Source organism: Cyprinus carpio, chromosome A18 (genome assembly GCF_018340385.1).
Source record: "Cyprinus carpio isolate SPL01 chromosome A18, ASM1834038v1, whole genome shotgun sequence".
Lineage (NCBI taxonomy): Eukaryota > Metazoa > Chordata > Actinopteri > Cypriniformes > Cyprinidae > Cyprinus > Cyprinus carpio.
This window is the reverse complement of record NC_056589.1, coordinates 18049194-18072157: the sequence shown is the minus strand read 5'-3', so window position 1 is coordinate 18072157 and position 22964 is coordinate 18049194. Positions and strand designations below refer to the sequence as shown.

At 35.9% G+C, this 22964-nt stretch overlaps 1 protein-coding gene across 2 annotated transcripts in view; it reads left to right on the top strand.

Annotated features, from left to right (window-relative positions):
• Window positions 1-22964, top strand: part of LOC109054899 (multiple C2 and transmembrane domain-containing protein 2-like) — a 47033-nt gene that overhangs the window by 870 nt on the left and 23199 nt on the right. The window contains exons 2-17 of one of the 2 annotated variants that reach the window (XM_042775192.1): window positions 6237-6963; window positions 7488-7541; window positions 7656-7773; window positions 12082-12224; window positions 12665-12741; window positions 12858-12969; window positions 13054-13089; window positions 17259-17429; window positions 18145-18275; window positions 18740-18926; window positions 19105-19198; window positions 19310-19412; window positions 19497-19599; window positions 19690-19791; window positions 19893-19967; window positions 20244-20363. In XM_042775192.1, coding sequence (XP_042631126.1) covers window positions 6265-6963; window positions 7488-7541; window positions 7656-7773; window positions 12082-12224; window positions 12665-12741; window positions 12858-12969; window positions 13054-13089; window positions 17259-17429; window positions 18145-18275; window positions 18740-18926; window positions 19105-19198; window positions 19310-19412; window positions 19497-19599; window positions 19690-19791; window positions 19893-19967; window positions 20244-20363 — 2325 coding nt within the window. In that variant the 5' untranslated portion in view covers window positions 6237-6264. Of the gene's footprint in view, window positions 1-6222; window positions 6964-7487; window positions 7542-7655; window positions 7774-12081; window positions 12225-12664; window positions 12742-12857; window positions 12970-13053; window positions 13090-17258; window positions 17430-18144; window positions 18276-18739; window positions 18927-19104; window positions 19199-19309; window positions 19413-19496; window positions 19600-19689; window positions 19792-19892; window positions 19968-20243; window positions 20364-22964 lie in introns of both variants that reach the window. The other variant, XM_042775191.1, reaches the window with a different exon arrangement.

Genomic DNA, 22964 nt, shown 5'->3' with positions numbered 1-22964 from the left:
CTATTGTTAAAATTCTGGTATGCTTTCCTCTGAAATGCTATTTTTGAATTTTGGAAATTCTCTTTTTGGAAATACTCTTTGTACTAAAAGTAAGATTGAAATTTAAGCCTTGTTCTTTTACTGTTTACATTTCTAAGGCACGCACAAACACACACAAGGTTTAATACTTCTTGTTACCTCAGTTTCATGTGAATTATGAATATATTTTTTGCCCATCATGACTTGTAATAGCCTAATTCTATTTGTTTTGTCCATTTTACTGACTAAAATCACAATACACTTCTTGCTGAATCTGCCGCTGCTGAATTTATTTCAGGCAAAGCTATTACTTCCTGAGGACATGATGTAATGGATTACTTTACAAAGTTTGTGCATGAAACTTGCTTTAATAAAAACATGTCCTCCATCTCTTGATTTGATCAATTTTAAAAATTAATAAAAGTTTACTTTATTTTGGAATATTAAAAAAGTAGTATAAACTACATTTTCGACTTAAGGAAAAACTAAACTCATTACGCCGACCATCTCTAAAATAAACTTCACATCACTAAAATCAATTCTGTGTGTGATGATCTACACATGGAAAGCATGTCGTAGTTGTCAGCATTGTCATCTGATAGTCCTCAGATTTAGTCTATGTTCACACTTATAAAACAAATTAGTGTAAAGACTCATTTGTTATTTATAGTACATTTAGTTTTTTTTTTTCAGCTCTGTGGAAAACAAAGTTTAGCAGAATGACCATTTTTTTAAGAAACTTCACAGTTCCACCACAATTACGGCCTCATGGTCTGTGATGTGACAATGTAATCAGCACATTTTCTGCATATTTTGCAGCTTATACATGGACCATTGTGCTCTACACGCACTGTTTCATGTCAAAGTGTAAACTCTTGACATCATCTGTGTTTTTGGCAGTTTCATATAAAAAGCATTACATACAGCAGAGATGACCAGTCCTGCTCCTGGAGGGCATTTCAAAGGGCAGAGATGACCAGTCCTGCTCCTGGAGGGCTATTAAGACATTTGTGCTTTTTTCAGCCTTTCTTATACACTATCTAAATGGCTAAAGTCTAATCCACTGTAATCAGCACAAAATAGGCTACTAGTGAGCAGCCAGTATGTACGATGATTGTGTTTTTTTGAGAAAAAAAATGTTATGCGTGGTATAGTGAAAAACTAAAAATGTTAAATCTCTTGAATTGCATAAAACAGTAATTGGTTCCCAGATATTTTGAGAACGGAGCTTGGTAGCCTAGAATTTTTTTTTTCTAAATGATGTGAAAATCATCTCAATTACAAAAAACAATGCATGATTTAAATTTTTCTAATCACTTTTTGTGGGGTAAAAGTCATATGCGAGTAGACACACTATCAGTGAGAAGTGTGAGCTGCATAATGAGCCCATCAGGTCACTGTGTCACTGAGAGAGATGTGTACAGAAAGAATGGAGGACAAAACATAAATCTATATAAAATTCTGTGTGTAGTTTATCTAGAATATACTTACTTATCCACACCAAGAATTAATGTCCGTGTGAGTTTAATAGGGACAAATCAAAGTATGACTTGCAAACTGAAGCCTTGCATCATACTCCAGTCCACACAAGTCAAACAACACGTTTTCTTGTTTCATGACACAGTTTCATGTGAATTATTAATATACAAAGTATTATGATGTAGTGTAAAAAGAGCTTATTTTGTTAAGGTTGGTTTTAGGGGGGTAAATGAAAAAGAACAGCAATGCTTGCTGACATTTTTACAGTGCAGCTAGTGTTACATTTATTACAGGACATCAAGCTAGGTTACATGTTAGAGTTGATGTCATTTTCATCAAATTTCACTTGATTATACATTTAGTCAGGAACATATAGGTTGGGAAAAGTCTTGGGAAAGTTCCACACGTTAAATTTTACACGTGCGTGAACTGTAGAGTACAAGTATTTAAAATAATTAAAAGAAAAAGAGACTTGACTCTTTTCGGGCTGGCTAAAGTAGTATTCATTCTTTTTTTTCAGCAAATCCTCAACCAAGACATCTGTGTGGGTGTGAATTATGTCACATTCCTCTCATCCGCGAAGCAAACAGATAAAATTCAAAAACTGAAGAACAGTCTCGCTGTGTGTGTCTTCTGTTTGTGTGGGCGTATTCAAAGCAGCCGCGCGCTTAGTAACATTTGAATCTCATAGTTTTCAGCTCGCTAGCGGGAGGGGCGTGGTTCGCATTAGAAGATACATGCTGTAAAAAACACTCGCGTTTGTTTTTCATATGGAGTACATTTGCACAGAATTTTGGTTTTCAGGCAGCACTGTAACACAGGTCAGGCTCTTCTTAGACATCATCTATCTGTCTTTTTTTGGCAGTACCGTTCATATAATGGAAGCATTATCTGAAGAGCAGCGCGACACAGCTGCAGAGATGACCAGTTTTGTGTGCCTGCTACCGTAGCCCTGTCAGGATTTGGTTTGCAACTTAGCTGGCTATTACACCTGCAGAATTAACGAGTTTCATATAAAAAGCATTACATACAGCAGAGATGTGAAGTCATGTTTTTGGGGTGTTATTGTTTTTGAGGAATTTATCTATAATCCCATTTAAAAGTTGATGCAAAAATGAGGACGTTGGCCCTCCAGGAGCAAAACTGAACACCCATTGCATACTGTACAGCATCTGGCTGAATGCTAAAAATGAAGGTCACATGATCCTTCAGAAATCATGATTGATGTTAATATGGTGTTCAAAAAACATTTCTTATCATCATCAATGTTGAAAAAAGCTGTGCTGCTTATTTATTTTTTATTTTTTGGAAAACAAAATAGCCTACCTTTTATGTGTTATTGAATACCAAGTTTAAAATAACTTGACATAGGAATCGTTTGTAGCATTACAATTTTCTTTAATGTCATTTTTGATCAATTTAATGTCTTTGTTGAATAATAGTATTAATTTCTTTAAAAAATACTGTCCCAGAACTTTAGACCTGTTAGCCTGCACTGTCACTTTTGGGACTCACAGCTGAAAATGACCTGCCTAACTTCAAATGGTAACAGTTCCTGACAACAGTGTGCTACATATAGCTACACGATTTAGGTATCTTTGGAAAGAAAACACTTTGGGCTTTACAGTTCGGTAAAGTTGGCAAGATATTCACATATTTGACATTTCCGGATCAATAGCCTAACTCACGAGCAAAATGTTTTACTACACAATTGGCAACTCTCTTCTTTCGTAGTGATGTAAAAAACGAGCTACAATCGAGTTTCCTCAAAACAAGCTTTCCTCCGCTCTGTACAAAATACATTGATCTCAATGCGCTCACTGGTGTTTGAAAGAAAAGTCAGAAGGGACCGTCTGCGAAGTGCGGAATGCAAAAAATGTTACTAATAAAATACTCATTAACTTCACAGTAACACAGTAGTGTCACCAAACAGTTGCAGCAACAGTTTTTTTTTTTTAAATGATTGCTTTTACACATTTTTCAAATCATTCAAAAGCAATTATTGTCAAAATAAGTGTTGTAGTATAACCAGCAGGAGAGCAGTTATGTGTGAACTGCATTTGGAGAAAGTACAGTGTGTTACAGTGAAGTTATTGACTATTTTGTCCAATAACAATGAAGGTAATGACTATTTTTCACTTTAAATAATCATAAAAAATATGCAAAAGCAATTATTTTTTTTAAAAAAAGTGTTGTAGTAAAACCAGCAGGAGAGCAGTGACGTGTGAACTGGATTTGGAGAAAGTACAGTGTGTCACAGTGAAGTTATTGAATATTTTGTCCAATAACAGTGAATTTATTGAATATTTAAAAAAAAAAAAAAAAAAAAAAAATCATTCAAAAGCAATTATTTTCAAAATAAGTGTTGTAGTAAAACCAGCAGGAGAGCAGTGATGTGTGAAGTGAATTTGGAGAAATACAGTGTGTTACAGTGAAGTTATTGACTATTTTGTCCAAAAACAATGAAGGTAATGACTATTTTTTATTTTAAAGCAGCCCAGCACTGTCTCACTCATCTAACACACCCGATTTAACTCGTCAGCTGATTATTAATAGAGACTTTAAGTGATGTGGTTGGTAAGATGTGGTAAGAGTTGACAGTGTTTTTTTAAAAACTAAAAAATTAAATTTAGAATTAAGTGTTTGATAACTTCAATTTCTGTATATTTCACATATATACAGGTAAATATCACATTTATTATAATGGGTTTATATGAAGATTGTTTTAAGTTCACTTAAAGGGGTCATATGATGTTGCTTAAAAGAACATTGTTTTGTGTATTTGGTGTAATTAAATGTGTTTATGTGGTTTAAGGTTAAAAAAACACATTATTTTCCACATACTGTATATTATTGTTTCTCTGTGCACAAAGTGCATCTATGTACTTTGAATGGAACATATATGTTCACTTCGAACTGGAATCATGGTGGAATATCCTGTGATGTCCACTTTGCAGGGCACTTACGTTCGAAAAGAACAGACGTCTGAAGCGATAAGAGAGACATACAAAATGTGCAGAGCAGGGGGGTGTGAGGACTGGAACTGAGAACCGCTGCTCTACACTGCTCAAAACTCGCGTTTGAATCATCAGTGGCAAATCCTTTATATATGTAAACGTACTTACAGACAGTGAGTCAGAACAGCCAGCATTAGTCTTCTCTCCCAGTATCAGGAAATAGTCCTACATAAAATGTACTGCACACTAAATATTTGGGTTGAAGTTGAACTGTTCTGGAACAGTGTTGTAAATACAACTTAACCACTGATTTCTAGTTGTGTCCCGTTTTTGTTTTCACAATGAAACAGCGTCTCCACAACATGGCGCTGGTGGCAACAGCGAGAATCAAAGTTATGCCATCTTTCTTTGAGTGAACATTTGGGTGGTGTTATGCAAATCTTCCCACATCGTGACGTAGACATGTGGAGCGTGTTAGAACAAGCCATTTTAGGGGTGTGTGGTTGACTCTTAACTTTTATAAAGAATATCTCTTTGGGTTTGAGTCTTTGCAACTTTACAGATCTTCTGTAAGACTCCAAAGAGAAAGGAAAACTTGAAATCGCATCATATGACCCCTTTAAATTAGAAGTTATTTTTTAAAGTCTAATAAATGTTAAAATTGATAGCTCTCAATTATACTGTAATGTTGAATGGCTAGTCAGTGGTTAAATATTATTAATTTTATAGAGAAAATCAGTATTGGTATCATTGATACTGGACTTAGTCATAAAAAAGATGCCATTAAACAAATATTAAAAAATATACTGTCTTTGTTGTTTGCACATTAATTTGAAGATAGAATGTGAAATTATTGCAGCATGAAAGTATATTTAAAAACTTTAATGTTAGGTGGGATTGATCGCGATTAATTTCAGAAAAATGTGCAATTAATTAGTAAATCTTTGTTTAATAAATTGTTCGCACTAATACAAATATATGAAATCAGTCCTGAAACAATCCTGTTAGTTAGTGGTTTGTTGGAAGCATGTTTTATGATTTTTTTTTTCAAATTTGAAGAAGATACCATGAAAAATTAGTTTCCTGCAAACATTTTTCTGAGACTATGTCTAGTCTTTTTTTAAGAACCTTTTCTGTTACTAAAATAGTAACAGTTGCTGAATAATTTTGTCTACATTCACATGAAAAATTTGTTTCCTGCAAACATTTTTCTGAGACTATAGTAGTTTTTTTTCATCCTTTGGCTGGCCACTTTGATGGCCAGACATACATCATTTAAGCTGATGGCCGGTCATACAGTCAGTAATCACACGCTGATTGCCAGTTATACAGATGGTAATAACACTAATGGCTGGGCATATAGTCAATAGTTACACTCTAAGGGCCGTTCATACAGATGGCATGGCCATATAGTGTGTGTATATATATATATATATATATATATATATATATATATATATATATATGTATATATATATGTATATATATATAATATAGAAAAAAATATAGAAAAGTGTTCAACAGGAAAAAATATGTTATTCTTGCTGTTCGAATAGATCATTATTTGTGAGTTATGTGTTGCTACATATATACATATAGTTGCTATATACACACTGCCATTCAAAAGTTTGGGATCAGTAAGACTTGTAATGTTTTTTAAACAGTAGTGTAAGTTCACATTGTTTTTGATTGTTTAAAATATTTTTCCATAAATTGATACTTTTTTTTTTTTCAATCAAACTATCTTTGCTTGTCTTTTGTCTCACAGTTGTTTAATTTCAGCTGAAGTGTAGCCCCATCTGCAATCACGATGGAACAAGAAAGAAAGAAGAAAGTCTGGCCCATGTTAAATTTGAAGATTGGAAAGAGGGGTTTGTGGAAAAAGAAAAAGACCCCTCTGAAACACAGAAGGAGTATGTCTGTACCAGACATCAGGATTCATCCCAGTGCCATGATGGCTTTGCAGGATGATTCCAGAACACCAGGTCAAGACTCGGACTTCTTTGGAAACATGGAGGGTTCATGTGACTTGGATGAAACAGCAAGTGAAGCCTCCAGTACTGCCTTATCTGAGCAGTTAAGTGTCACAGACATGCCATACTCCTGCAGCCCCGCGCCATCAGAGAGAACAGTTCCTGTTGATTTAGCAGTTTCAGTAGAAACTCATAAGCGGCAAAGAGCCACAACATGGTACATAGATGATTTAGATGCAGTGACTGGACCTGTACATTCACATACAGAACGAATGATGGCACCTGTGCCTGCAGAAAGAAAATCACCTGGTCAGAGACCAAAGGACCCCTCAGATAAAGTGGCTGCAGCCCTTAGTAGAGCCAGTGCAGGAAGACAGACGCCTCCTGCTCGAGCTTCAGATGAAATGTCTACACCGACCATCACAGAGTCAGTCAGCACTATTCCACCTGAAGAGAGAGCCTGCATTTCATCTCCTACTGAGCACGAGTTGTTCTCTCCAGTGGAAATGTTCATTACAGGGTCAGCTGAGGACATGGCAAGTCATCACAGAGTTTTCTTAGTATTATCACGTAAATATGCACTACCATTCAAAAGTTTGGGCTCAGCAGTATTTATTTATTTTTATATATTTATACTCTTACAAAATATTTCTATTTCAAATAAATGCTGTCTTTTTGAGAAAAAAAAAAAAAAAAAACTTTCCACAAAACTTTCAATGGCCATCGTAGGTTTTAATTGTAATATTTTATTATTCATTTGCCTTCAGCATTCATGCTGTTTTGAGGTGCTATTCAAATAAAATGCCACCGAACTTGACCTTGACCAAATCAATGAGCCTTGGTGAGCATAAAAGACTTCTTTCAAGAAAATTAATAAATCATAATGAGCACAAACATTTAGTATGAATAAAAAAAATCCTAATACTCAAGTGGTTAGTCAATAATGCATGACTGATGGATGACAAACATTACGCGTTACTGTTCTGGCCTAAATTTGAGTATAGCAGATTCAGAGTAATGCAGAACTTTCTCATTTGATACATCTTAATCTCTTCCTCAGGACATTCCCAATGAAACAAGTGATTTTGATATGCTTCCAGAACATGAACAAAATGTGAGTATTTTAATAAGAAAAAGTGTTGTCTTGAAGACAGAAGGAAAAATAATAAAAACGCTAATAATAATTAGCGTCCAACATTAACAAAGTTTTTTGCTCTCTACTGTTCAGATCCCAGCTGGATTAAATGACAGTCAAAATCAAGGTGCTTCAGCACAACAGAAGGTCCAGCATCTCCTCACCATCAACCTAAAGGAAGGCAGAAACCTGGTTATCAGAGACCGCTCAGGTATTGACCTCTGACTAACACAGATGATTAAACTAGAATGATGCCAGGTGGTGTGGTTTACTCTAGGCATTGCATTGCCTTTATTTGTCCAATTCAAGGCTACATTCTTGTATTTAAAAATGAATGAGTATTGCTATTAGTAGATCATAACATCTTATTCAGCATTATGCATGATTTAAAAATCATAATTTAGAAATCTTTTTATAGATTGGCATTGAAACTGTATAAGCCACCCCCCATGTCAACATCAAGCTTGTCTTTTAACTGGCTCTTAAAAATTAATTTCTTTTTTACATGCAGCTTGAAGTTGTTCTCTAAAATGCTGCTGATGGTCTGTTTAGTTTTGAAAGTGTATCAGTATAGAGTCTTGGGTCTGGGAGCCTACACAGAACAGCGACAGGCTGCATCACACTGAATGTTGCCATGCCTTTGGATTAGCTTTTCCCTTTTTTTCATCTTCATAAAAACCATTGCGTTCTTGATATAAGTCCTAAAAGTCTTGTTGAACTTGTTTTAGTGTAGACCATTCAAGGTTTAGTATGTGGCATTGAATCATATATATTCTTGTGGATCTGGTTCCGTAAGATTGGATAACATCACTGCCTTTATTGTCTTTCTTCATTTCCTTTCTGAGAAACTTTACATTACTCACTTTTATGCAAAGTGATTTGTTGGAATGCTCTAACAAACTGGATTCATCTTAGGACTAAAGTACCATGAAAAGTGTCACAATTTTCCATAATTGCTTAAACAGTATAAAAACTCAAAATTGAACACACATTAGGGGAACTTTATTAATTACAGTCATTCTTATTCTGTGGCAATCATCTGAGATTTCTGTGAAGTCCTGCAGGTGCGATTGCTAATGATTAGAATCAAGACTGTCAATAAAGACAGCAGTCATTGTTAACATGTAAATGAAGTCTTATCTTGTTTAGGAATCTTGCTAATTCAAATCGTTAAGATTGTGAAGATTGTTGTAGGTTCTTCAGTTCATAGGTCAAAGAATTTGTGAGTACAGTAACTGTTTTTGATTCTCATGCTGTTTTCATTGGCATTCATCTCAAAGCTAAAGACGTTGCCTCAGAGATCCTTAAAACTTACTGTAAAACAATACAACAAAATAAAAAATGAAATAGAATCTAAAATATAAAGGTCAAATAAATTAACACATTATTTAGAGAGGTGTAGTTGAGGAATATTTATGTATGTAATAATGTAATAATGCTTTGTATAATAAGAAGTAAATTAAAAGGAAAAGCAGTGAGGGCCGAACTTTTTAAAGATGGAATGTTTCCAAGTTACTTAAGCCTGTTTAGTCATTCAAAACTACAGAATGCAGTCAGACCAGAATGTCTTTCATCCTGCCATACCGTCTCACTTCTGTAATCATGTTACAGTTAAGAAAACAAAAGCTATTTCTGGAACTATTGTTTGGATTTAGAAAGTCATTATCTGTGGTCTTCCATTCAAATGTTGTACCTTGATTGCACAGAATCAAGTCAGTTTTATCATACTAGCGTTGGGAAACAAATGAGCTGGCCTTGTTTTTTTCCCCCTACCACAGAGCCAATGCAAATAGTATCATGTTGAGGTGTTGTTTCCTGGAGGCTGTACACAGTCCCTGGTGTCATAATGCAAAGTGTGTTCTCTTTTATCTCTTAACTATTTGTTTATGTGATAGAGCAATAGATACAAAAGGGAGAGCGAGAGAGATAGAGAGAAAATAGGGTTTTTAGCCTAAGGTTTACTGAAATCCTACTGGCAAATGATTGTTCTGAATTTCCATTTGATACCCAGAGCGGTCCTTCAGACGTAATGCCAGTGTATCTGGCAGGCCTGACCAAGCTGATTGGGCAGCTCATTCTCATGTTCAAAGTCACAGGTGTATGCCCAGAGGCTATTAATTACCATCTCTACCTCATTATTTTTCATAATTAGAATATATTCCAGTGATATTCCTCTCTGCCAACTGAATCTAATGAAATGGTCATGCACACTTGGTGAGGTTACTGGCCAAGCAACCTCACAATTACCAAAATTATTATTTCTGATTGTCCCATTTTCTTCCATTCTTTCAAAGATGGGTTTTTAACTTTTAATATTTTATATAAACTCTGTGCAATCATATGCACTAGCGTTATCTTTTTAGAGTAAATTGAGATATATTGCCACCTGCTGGAGAAAGTATAAAACTTTTTTTTTATTAATAATTAAATGTATTTAATTACGGTTTTAATACAGTTTTAATGTCTTTAATAGAAACCTGCATATCTACAAAATATTCTTATGAATAAGTAAATGCTGTTCTAATTAATAATAATAATATAATGTGGTTATTATAGACACTGGAATGTCAAGTGGGATTATTTTGGAATTCTTGTGAATCACACTTTGCAGTTGTGATCAAACTTGATTTGGAACTTTTTAAGGAAGCAACTTCCTTTATCCACTTTCTCTGTTTGATGGAGAAACTGAAGGCCAATAAACTAACAAACCTGAACAGAATGATGAGAAATTTGATTGCTTTTTGTTTGTTTACATTGTACTGTATTTCCAAATTTCTGATCCAAGCTCATCTCTGTTTTAGGATATGTTCTGCAGACTTCAATCTAACAAATAGTGTTCCAGTCTAAATCATGCCAGATATCTAAATTGTAGTCCATGCAGTTATAAAAAAAAACATGTTCTCAACTGTTTAGTGATATATTCAGTATTTTGACCAAAGAAGGGAAAAGCTTTAACGATTTAATATGACCCTGAGATACTATTTCTTTTGACACATTATTTATTTTCTTTAACCACTTCCAGTTTTAGCCATTCTTGTTTGAAACTTTGTATCGTTAGCACTTTTCATGTTATTGCCCCTTAAGATGAATGTGTAAGTTCCTTTAGATAAAACTGTCTAAATAAATAAATACATTCATACAAAAAGAAAGATTAGATTTAGATTTTGGGAAACTGTGACCTCGTGTGGTGGTCTTTGAGAATGACACATCACTTCATGTCTAGTTTGAAGCAGAACATTACTCCAGGCTTTTTACCTACAGCTAATGAGATGAAAAGTCTTCTTCTTCATATTGAAATAATTTCACTTTCAGAGTCATATTTCCATTTTGTCTGCTTTATTGCAAAACTTCTAGGTCAAAAGTATCATGAAACTTTTTAAAGGAATCTTAATCATTATCAGACACAAAAACCTTTATAGATTTTTGACTGATATTTTGTTATTTTTATTTTGTTATGCTGGTTTGTTTTGCTCTGAACTCCTCACTTTGTCCGACATGACAGCATGATGACGGTGACACAGTCCACCTCTAGTGCCTTTTCCAGCACCTATATTTGCCTAACAATTTAATGCCCAGCTCGCTCCTCAAATGACACTACATCAGAAAAGCGGCCCGCGAGTCTCCTCCCTCCGTTTTTCGCCGTCCACCATTTTCCTTCTGTTAATTTCCGCCGTCACCGTTTTCAGTCACGCCGGAGCTCTTCCCCTGGCTGCTTGAGCCCCTCTCCTCCTGTCAAGCTGCCTGGAGGTTTCCTTGTCAGCGGCTGGCAGGGAGGAGCTGCCTCCTGGAGATGTTCATTTGGAGAGGCGAGCTGACAGTCCTGACAGCCGTCCCCACAGGGCTTTTGTCATGTGATTCCAAGCTCCCCGCAGGTTCTCTCAAGCACTCCTTTATCCATCCATACAAATGAAGTGATGGACTCTTTCTCTCTCATTTTTTTTTTTTTTTTTTTGCTAGCTAGTCTGCATACCACAGTATAGACAAAGACGGACCATTTTCCCTCCCCTCTCACAGACAGACTTAAGGCAGACTTTCTTTACAGGCTTTGGAGATTAACACTGCTTGCTCCCAGTTTCTGAGGTTTTAATGCACTGGTATTAAATTAACTGATTCAGGCTGGCTGTAATTTTTACTCTTCCACAATCAGCCAGCTCCCATCACTCTGAAAGAGACAAAACGTCCACCTCTCTACACTAAGAATGGTCGCCTAAGTAATGAGTCTTCTGGATTATTCAGTGTCTGCAAGACTGTATCTGAGTGCTTGTACAGTTTGATGATATGAACCAGTTTCCACCATGTTTTGTCATGAAATAAATGTTCCAGGTTCAATATGAATAAAGCTCAATCAACAGCATTTGTGGTGTTGATCACCACTAAATAAATAAATACATTTAAACTTGTTCCCTTCATTTGCAAAATTATTTGCAAACATTATGCAACAAATATGATTGAGATGAACTGTATTCAATGTAGAAGATTCCTTTTTTAAGTAAAATCTTTAACTGTTTGTTTTCAACAGGTACAAGCGACCCATTCATCAAATTCAAATTAGATGGCAAAAACATCTACAAAAGCAAAGTTGTCAACAAGAACCTGAATCCCATCTGGAATGAATTATTTTCCTTTCCCATCAGAGACCTCGATCAGACTCTTCATCTTAAGGTTTGTGAGGTGTTTACATTATAACATATTTCAAACAGTTGTTGAATTATGAACTTCAGTATCTCTTTTATTAATTCTAATGTAAATAAAGAAATAAAAAATCTCAGAGCTGGAGGGAGATTTGTTGGAAGATTGTAATTCATTTTTATTACACCAATTTTATTTTATTACACCATTGGTTCTTTGTACTCTGTTTGGGACAAAAATTTGTTCTAAATAATTTATTCAGAATATGTAAACAAAAAATATATATTCAAAACACCTAATAGGGAAGAATTTATTAATGTCATAAAAACTGTGTATTTATTATTTCTATTGTCCTTTTTTCCTTTATTTAATTTGATTGTATAAAAAAAGAGAAGAAAATCTGGTTATTAAACATTATATAAACTTTTGTAGCACTAATAGTCATCATCATCTCACAATTATGCCTGATGCAGGTATATGATCGTGACCTCAGATCCAATGACTTCATGGGATCAAGCAGCTTTCCTCTCAATAAACTGGAGTTGGACAGGTGAGGAAAACTTTGTCATGATATTATGCTGGTAAAGTTTCTCTGATAATTACCTCAGAGAATTTCTTCTTCGAATAAGATGAACAGATAAAGTTTAGTGAATTTGATATCTGCAGAATAATTCCATTGACACTACCTTTGGAGGACCCCAACAGTGTGGAGACTGATATGGGAGTGATCATTCTCGAGGCCTGCCTGTCCATCAGAGAGGAACCTGCCAAACGAAATGTATGCCACCTAAAGAAACACTTATTTTAGTGGGAAGAGTCAAGTGGTTTCTAACAGAATTTTCATTTGTCATTGATTTTTCAGAAGTGGCTACTTAGAAGAAGGGGAAGCTTTAATAAGGTATGTTATTCTATATGTTGACCATATAACTTCTGTTCAGGTGTTCCATCTGCCTACAAGAATAAAAAGTTACCAGGCTGAAATACACAGAATACATTGTTTAAATGCACTAAGCTACAATCTTATTTATTAAAAATATCACAGCAGTAACTTTATTCATGTATCACATCTGTCCACTGGAGGGCAGTAGATCCTCACCATCTTCCCCACAGACACTTCACTGATGTTATGTACATTTACTCAAGTTTCTCTCTTTTTTTCAACTTTCACATAGTTAAAAATTACAGAACTTCAACAGAGCGAGAAACTTTTGTTTGTGGCTGCGGCTGTCTGATGCATTGAAGCAATCCATGATTTCTAAAGTAAATGTATCACAGTGATTTTAACAAATCACAAGTCTGTCTTGCATTTTGTGCAGGTCAGTTCATAGATGGGAGTTTTATTTGTCTCGCAGCAATAAGCAAATCTCTGCCGCATTCTACTGTAAAGTTGAGTGCCGTCGCAAAGAATTTACATTTAGTACAGGTGTAGCTCAATAAATTAGAATGTCGTGGAAAAGTTCATTTATTTCAGTAATTCAACTTATATTGTGAAACTCGTGTATTAAATAAATTCAGTGCACACAGACTGAAGTAGTTTAAGTCTTTGGTTCTTTTAATTTGATGATTTTGGCTCACATTTAACAAAAACACACCAATTCAACAAATTAGAATATGGTGACATGCCAATCAGCTAATCAACTCAAAACACCTGCAAAGGTTTCCTGAGTCTTCAAAATGGTCCCTCAGTTTGGTTCACTAGGCTACACAATCATGGGGAAGACTGCTGATCTGACAGTTGTCCAGAAGACAATCATTGACACCCTTCACAAGGAGGGTAGCCACAAACATTCATTGCCAAAGAAGCTGGCTGTTCACAGAGTGCTGTATCCAAGCATGTTAACAGAAAGTTGAGTGGAAGGAAAAAGTGTGGAATAAAAATATACACAAACAACCGAGAGAACCGGAGCCTTATGAGGATTGTCAAGCAAAATCGATTCAAGAATTTGAGTGAACTTCACAAGGAATGGACTGAGGCTGGGTGAGCTGGGGGAGCACTTTTTGAAGATGCTGATTTCATTTTCCAGCAGGATTTGGTTACTGCCCACACTGCCAAAAGCACCAAAAGTTGGTTAAATGATGTTGGTGTGCTTGACTGGCCAGCAAACTCACCAGACCTGAACCCCATAGAGAATCTATGGGGTATCGTCAAGAGGAAAATGAGAAACAAGAGACCAAACAATGCAGATGAGCTGCCACTGTCAAAGAAACGTTGGCTTCTATACCACCTCAGCAGTGCCACAAATTGATCACCTCCATGCCATGCAGAATTGAGGCAGTAATTAAAGCAAAAGGAGCCCCTACCAAGTATTGAGTACATGTACAGTAAAAGAACATACTTTCCAGAAGGCCAACAATTCACAAAAAAGTTTTTTTTTTTTTTTTTATTGGTCTTCCAATTTGGTGGGTTTTTGTTAAATGTGAGCCAAAATCATCACAATTAAAAGAACCAAAGATTTAAACTACTTCAGTCTGTGTGCATTGAATTTTTTTAATACACAAGTTTCACAATTTGAGTTGAATTACTGAAATAAATGAACTTTTCCACGACATTGTAATTTATTGAGATGCACCTATATACTGTATTTATTTTTTATCAGTTAAACTGAAGCATTAAAGAATATAAGTCTGTATACTGTATAAGTTATGGCCTGTTTGGATTATAAATACAAAATATTAACAAAATCAAATTTTACAAGTTTAGATATGACTCATGTTCGATTTGTAAGACAAAACCTTGTGAATCTTAAAAGGTGAATCTTAAAAATATCACTAATTATAGTTCAATAAATAAATATAAGAAAGAAAGAAAGAAAGAAAGAAAAAAAATATTTTGTGTAAAGATAACAAAGGTTATTTTGGGATTATTAAGATTTTTACATTGTGACTACCTTCATCACATTTAGTCCATTTTATCCTCAAATTATTGTTAATACAGTAATAAGGTTATTTTTGTGTTATTTGGATTTTTAAATTGTGCAATGTATAAAGATACAGAGGTTTTCTAAAATACTTTTCATTAGTTACAGACTCTGTATGTTTAAACATTGTCCCCTTGACTGTTCTCACTAAATTTTTATTTTATTTATATTTGATTTGTAAAATGTTCATTTGTAAATATACATTACGATAGTTAATGTTCACAATTAAATGTATGCTAATTTTAATAAAGTATTAGAATGAGCATACATTTTAGTACTGAACTTTAAAAATGCATGCTACAAATGTTACAATTTAAATGTAAATTTCAAAACAAAATATAAATTATACAAATTAAAATATGGTTTGCATTTGCATCCTTTCTTGCTTCTTTCATTTGATTTTAGGCTAAAATGTCCCAAACATTTTAGCAAGCCAGTTTTTGAGAGATGGGCACCTGCTAGATTTTATGATCAGGTACAGATCAGTGTGTGTTTTGTTGGTGCTCCGCCAAAACAACTGAGATTGAGTTCTATTTGACACCTATCAGTAGAGGCGGAACATCTCTCTCATTTCTTACCTCTCCTATATCACACTTCCTTCTTCACAGCCATGCCACACTGTCTTTGAGATAGAAACGGGCAGCAGTATTGGCACATAGCATGTGGCTCTTCTTCCTGACAGTGTCTGGAGTGTGTGTGTGTGTGTGTGTGTGTGTGTGTGTGTGTGTGTGTGTGTTGTCTTTGAGGCACTATGCCAGTGTAAGATGCTGAGGATATGTGTGATGGCTCATTCCCAGGCATGGTGAGCTATAACCCAGATGTTGGGATGTAATATCACAGCTGTGGACGGACAACACTGAAGCTCTAGCCAAATGGGTACGGCTTTGGGCTTGTCCCCTTGTCCCCATGCTGCTCCACCCATATGGAGGCAATCCCCCAGCTCTTTTAGCACCAGGAATAGCCTCTCTTTAGGGGCCACTTACTCTTAAGCGGAATTGTTTTATTGGCCACAGCGATCACAAATTTGTCCAAAATAAACACTTGGGAAGACTTGGCTTGGATGGATATTATATTTCCCTCTCCTCTCCGCTCCTTCTATAACTATTATCCTTATCCTTCTCTCTCTTTAAAGAGGCTTGTTTATGGAGATGTGGCCATTACATTAAATGTTAATGTTGGTGTGTCCGCTGTTCCGTGTATATGTGTGTGTGTGTGTGTGTGTGTGTGATTCTAATGGAGCACAGGCTCAGTCACACTCTCTGAGCAGCCAGGTGGGAAAACAGCTCTCTGGTCTGTGATTACTGGCAGAACAGACCAGCCTCTTCCTGATGCTGTGTTTTTTTGAAAGTGCAGGGCTATCAACCCACAAGTCATCTCTGTACTGTGTAGTTATCCATCTGCAGTGTTGTTGATGGACCTGTTTTTTTTTTTTTTTTTTTTTTTTTACTCCGAGGTGCCGGGATCACCTGCACATTTCATCTAGCAGTTTTTAGAAGCTTTTATTTCATAATATATTTTGTAACAAAACGGAAATAGAATTTTATTTACAATAAGTCTTCTTTTATTAAGATGCCACATGTATTTACAGTAGGAGAAGATCCCTGCTTAAATGTTTTACTTGTCTCTTTACTCTTACTAGCAAATTTTAACACCGACAGACCATTTCTGAAATAAAATCTAAAACAGTTATTTCAAATTTTAATAATGATATTTTACACTTTTACTCCTTTTATTGTATTTTTGATCATATATGCAGCTTTGGTGAGACCTTTTTCAAGAACATTCAAAAATCGTACTGACTGCAAAACTAATAGCTGGAAACTATACATGGCATCTATAAATTCATAACTGCACTATTTCTGTAAAATGATGGCAAATGATGAAAAACATTTTATTCACTTTTCCATGACTATCACAAGTCATTCTTGCAATTTCATAAAAATCTCATCTATCAGAGCCAAGTATAATATGTTTCCTTGGTAACATATTTAAGTCAACAAAATTCGTTGCATGATGTTAAATACACAGAAAACTGAATGTTTTAGTTTGCAAATTGTAAAAGCATGTTTAGGATCAACAAATGTAAGATGAACTGAGAATGAAGCATTGGCCTAAACGAGTCGATTTTTGTATGTGTTGGCTATTCCAGGGACAGCCAGTTAGCCAGGCGCAGGTTGGGCGGTTCACGTGTGGACAGAAGAATCAGGTTTGGACTGGAATTTACACCGTCATCTTGGTTGAAGGCCAAGACATGCCCGACTGCGGTCAGGGAGACATCTACGTACGACTCAGAGTGGGAGACCAGAGGGTCAGGAGCAAGGTGAGAGCATCCCTCTCTCCCTTTATCTTTTCGCTTCTCTTACTGTCTCTTTTTGCAGTGCTCATTACATCATCGCAGTTTGGCTCATCTCTTTCTTTGTTTCTAAACCTCTGTCCTGTGTTTCTCTCAATACCTCATTAAACCCTTCCCTCCCCCTCTCCCTCCTCCCATACTTTCTTAGTAGTTCACATAGATATTCCCATCCACTTTACACACCTTCCTTTCTCCTCCTCCCCCTCTTTCGAATCACTTCTCCCAGGCTTCACTGCTCTGGTGACAGAGGAGGCTACTCATTAGATCAGCCGTGTCTGGCAGGGCGTCTCTCCTGATGCTTCTGTTACCACGTCTTATTCGGCTCATTTGCATACCCAGAATGCCTTGCTCATCTACCTTCCCCCTCAATGGTTCCAACCAGCTAGTCTTGTATTCTCATGTCATCTTTTTTATAGAGCCCCTTGGCTCTGTTTGGGCATGTTTGCTTGTTGAACAAAACTAGTTCTAATTGGATGCTGTCAGAGTTTATAATCCCAGTGAGAAGAGAGGATGTGTTCTCCAGAAGACGGCTGCCCCTCCTCCACCACGTCTTATTGAAATCTTACTGAATAAGGTTTAATACACCTGTCATGTTAGCTGTCTCAGTTTTGAGAGTGCCTTATAATTGACACCACTTCCTCTCTCTCTCTTTCCTTGTTGTCTATCTTTCTGTCTGTCTCAGAATCTGTGTATTAAGGCAAACCCGCAGTGGAGAGAGTCTTTCGACTTTAACCATTTCCAGGATGCTCAGGAAAATCTCATGTTGGAGGTTTGTTGCAAGAGGGGCAGGAAGTCAGAGGAGTGCTGGGGAGTGTAAGTTTGCTGGAGCGACACTGCATACTTTTTTGAAAGTTTAAATTTTTTAAAAGTTCGAAAAAGAAGAGGGTAGAGTGGGGTACGATGTGCCACTATTCTCTTCAGGTGTCCTCTAGGCAGAGAGAAATTAGATAAGGGTACTAAAATGCCCAAGTGCACTGTATTTCACGATGTCGGCTATCAAATGAAATTTAAAGAATGTGTCTATGGCATAGTAATATGACATCTCAAATAAAGGTGATCCAGTAACACAACTGTAGAATTAAGCTATAATATTTTAAAAGGAAAGCTAAACCATTAGGGCATATGTAAATGATTTACATTTCAATTTATTATTATTACTATTTATTTATTTATTTATTTTTTTTTGCAATGGTATTTTGTAATAGTAATTCATTTTTACTGTCAGCAACACAGCTAACAGTCCCACTACACGTCTGTTCACTGATGACTCTTCACAGGCTAGATATTGACCTGACCAGACTTCCTGTCAGTCAGAGGCAATTATATACTTGTGTGCTGGACCCAAACAAGGGCAAACTGGTGTTTTTGGTCACAATGACTCCGTGTTCTGGTGCATCCATCTCAGACATCCAGTCAGCTCCATTAGATAACCTCAAAACCCTTCAGGAGACGCAGGAGAAATTTGTAAGTATTACATTGTGCTATTTTAGTTTTTGTGCTGTTTTTATTTCATCCTTTTTATTTTTTGTTACCTTTTAACATGTAAATTATTTGTAATTTGTATAGCTTGTATATTTGTACGTTTATATGATTATATTTTTTAAATATAAAAGGTTATTTATTTTTTTAATTTTTTTTACAGAGACTAATGAACTGTCTGCGGGACTTGAAGGATGTTGGCTATCTTCAAATCAAGTTAATAAAAGCCACAGATCTTCCATCAACAGATATAAGTGGTACATATCTGTATTATATATAATAGCATAATGTACTGTATGTAGGGGATATTGTAGAGTCTAACTAATTTATTCAATCATAATAATGTTAAAATCTCTTAACTTCATCAGGTAAAAGTGACCCTTTTTGTACTCTTGAGCTTGGTAATAGCAAACTACAAACTCACACAGTATCCAAAACCCTGAATCCTGAATGGAGAACAGCCCTAACATTGTAAGTTATATGTTGTAGATATCTTGTTGTATCAATATGTATATTCATGGTAATGATATCACATTGATTTTGGCATGTCCTAAGTCCCATTAAGGACATCCACGATGTTCTGGTGCTCACAGTCTATCATGATGATGGGGACAAAGCTCCAGACTTCCTGGGAAAAGTTGCCATTCCTTTGTTGACTGTAAATACCATACAAAATAATTTTTGTCTTCATTGTTTTGCATTTTTAATCATGCCAATATTAATATACAGTACCACTATTTGCCTTTAGGTTTCTAATGGCCAACAAATAACCAGAATGCTGAAGAACAATAATCTATCAAGGACGACCAAAGGAAGCATCACATTGGAGTTGAATGTTCTGTACAACCCTGTAAGTGCATCATATTAAAAAAATATGATTATTTATGAATAATATGGATTATACCAGATAGCCTTTACTAAAAAGATCATTATTATTATTAATAATAATAGGTCAGAGCAGGTTTGAAAACCTTCCGTCCAAAGGAAACAAAGTTTGCAGAGGACAACCCAAAGTTTAACAAAAAGGTGAGCTTTATCCACAACGATTACAACATAATTTGGCACCATATTTTCTACTTTCTTTTAATATTAGGTTTGTTGTTGGCACCTTTAGAGACTCATTATGTTCATGTTTTCCTCCAGCACCGCCTGAAGCTCTTTAGACCCAAAAGATGACTTGACATTAATATTTATCACTAATGAACCTTCAGTTTAAAAGCCTCTTTACACCTGAGTGAATGTCATGTTGTGAGCATTACGTCCTCAGGCACATCTTGCTAACTACTGCTTTGTCCCCATTAGCTTTTAGCACGTAATATCTATCGAGTGAGGAAGATCAGCATGGCCATTCTCTATACGCTGCAGTATATTAAAAGCTGCTTCCACTGGGAGAACACGCAGAGGAGTATTACAGCTTTCCTGGTAAGACTTCATACCACTGTTTACAAGATTTCAACTCTGTGGTCCTTTTAGTAACCTGAGGTTAGAGAATGCATCTGTATAATCCCTCTTTGAAGAAAATGCTCTGCTCCCTAATAGCAACTTCTCACAAGATGGAAAACATACTATGCTCATTTGGCCCTGTCCTGTCAGGGTGCACCCATAAAGTGTTGTGAATCAATTATTATTTTTTATCCATTTTTTTTTTTTAAATAAATAACTTTTATTGAACACCCAACACAACTTAATCCACAGAGGAGATTTCTAGATTTTTTTTTTTTTTTTTTTTTTGATTTTTTTTTTTATTTTCTAAAAAAAATAGGAAGTGTGTGTTTTACTGTAATTGTTACGATGTGTTTGAAGTTGTGGCTTAGGGGTTAACACGTACTCCAGTTTCTGTGGTCGTGTGGGGGTTTTAGGTTTAAATGTGGATTTAGTCATGCCCAGATACTGTTAGAAATAGGTTCTTGTCAATTAAACAGTGGCATAAAGGAGCACATGTGCTCTGGGTACATTGAGCTCTGGTGCTTATTTGAGAGATTCAGGTTTGAATCTGGTTTAGGTCTTGATTCCATTTCAATCATTTCATGTCAGTTGAAAAAAGGAGCTAATATGCTCTGGTCACATTACACTCTGGTACTTGTGTGCACCAATCGCTTCCTGTCAATTAAACCATAGCAAAAAGTTCAAAAAAGTGTGGCAAAGTAGAATCAGATTTGCTTTCATCCCTGGATCTGTTTGTTACATACTCTACCATTCATAAGTTTGGGGTTGGTAAGACTTGTTTAATTATGCTCACCAATGCTGCATTTAATCAAAAATACAGTAAAAACAATAAGACTGTGAAATATTGTTACAATTTAATATCTGTTTTCTATTTTAATATATTTTTTAAATGTTATTCACTACACGGGATGGCAAAGATGAATTTTTAGAAGTCCAAACAGTTACATGATCCTTCAAAGATCATTCTAATATGTTGATTTGCTGCTCAGGAAGCATTTCTTTTAATAAAAATAATTGTGGTGCATAATATTTTTTGAGGATATCGTGATACGTTTTTCAGGCGTCGTTGGCAAATAGAATTTTAAAAGAACAGCATTTATTTGAAATTTATATTGTTTTTAGCAATATAAATGTCTTTGCTGTCACCTTTGATCAATTTAATGTGTCCTTGCTTAAAAAAAAATCCTACTGCTCCCAAACTTATGAATGGTATTGTGTTATAGCAATAAACAGACTAAAACTCTAATGCGTGAGCCCTTCCATTGTGTTCCAGCATGCAGTGCTGTTTTATTGTAGCCAAGTAGGAAGTGTTTTAAGCCATGCTATAACACACAAGCAGTTATTTTTAGAGGCTTTCTTGGAGCCGTAGTGTAATCTGCAGTCTCCCGTGCCGCTGCGGCTCGCTACTGGAATGAGCAGTGCCCCCCAAAGGGGAGTCACTGGAGGCGTGAGCGCCCATCCACCTGAGGAGACGGGGTGTCAAGCTGGGAAGAGGCGTAGGACATCCTGTTGCCGGCCCTATCGTTGTCTGCACACGTGGTGTTGAGAATAGAAAGAATATCATCTCATCTCCACTAGCATGTGGCCTGTTTCCGCACCACTGCATTCAGAGCTGTGCAGGTGATGCTGAGGTATGGAGATGACAGGAAAAATGAAAATAGGGCACCTGTGTAAATCGTCCAGGCTTTAGAAACAACAGGCTGAGGGGTGAATCTCAACTATGCCTTTTTTAGGCTTAAAAGACCAATTTCACATTTTTTTTGTACACTCTCCTGATGTTTAATTACCATACATGTTGCACGGCATCTATAAAACAGATTGTAACCTGCAAGGATTAACAAATACATATCTGTCTTTCTTTCCCTCTATGGGTGTATGTATATCTGTAGGCTGCGGTAATAAGGTAACAGAGTCAGACACTGACAGATGCTTGCCTCTAAAAAGAGCATAATTAGAGGAGACCATGCTTTCCTCTACATTTTCTCATCCAATCCATGTCGTCGTAGTCATGTCAGCCGTTTAATTTATAATGTAGGCCTGTATACTTGGAATGTAGTACACAAAGTAACCAGTGAAGAGAGGACACTATTTACTTTACAAACATATATTTAAAATACATTACAATACATTATTCATAGAGTCAGTGGAGTCTCTGTCCTTTAGCTTATACACTTTACGCAACTTATAATGCATTTGCGGCGCTGCGGTTTCTTTTGTCCAGGTCTGTAGGTTGCATAGGCAGCGCCTGTTCCCGGAACACACTCCCACCCCAGTGCTGGAAATCCCAGAGGTCACCACCCCGACCTGCACACAGCAGTGCGCATATACACGCTCCCTCTTGCAAATCACAGCTTTCATCTGTGGAGAGTGGGAAATATGCATGTGGGTGCATGTGTATATATGCACACAACTTTTCTATATTGTATAATAGTTTATTCTTTATGGAAAGAAACTTTGATTGGACCTCAGAAGGAGGGAAACATAACATATAAAGTTAAGTTTAACTTAAGTACCCCTGTAATGTCTCTAGTTGATTGATTTGTCCTTTATAACTATGAATGGCTTTTGGATTTTAAA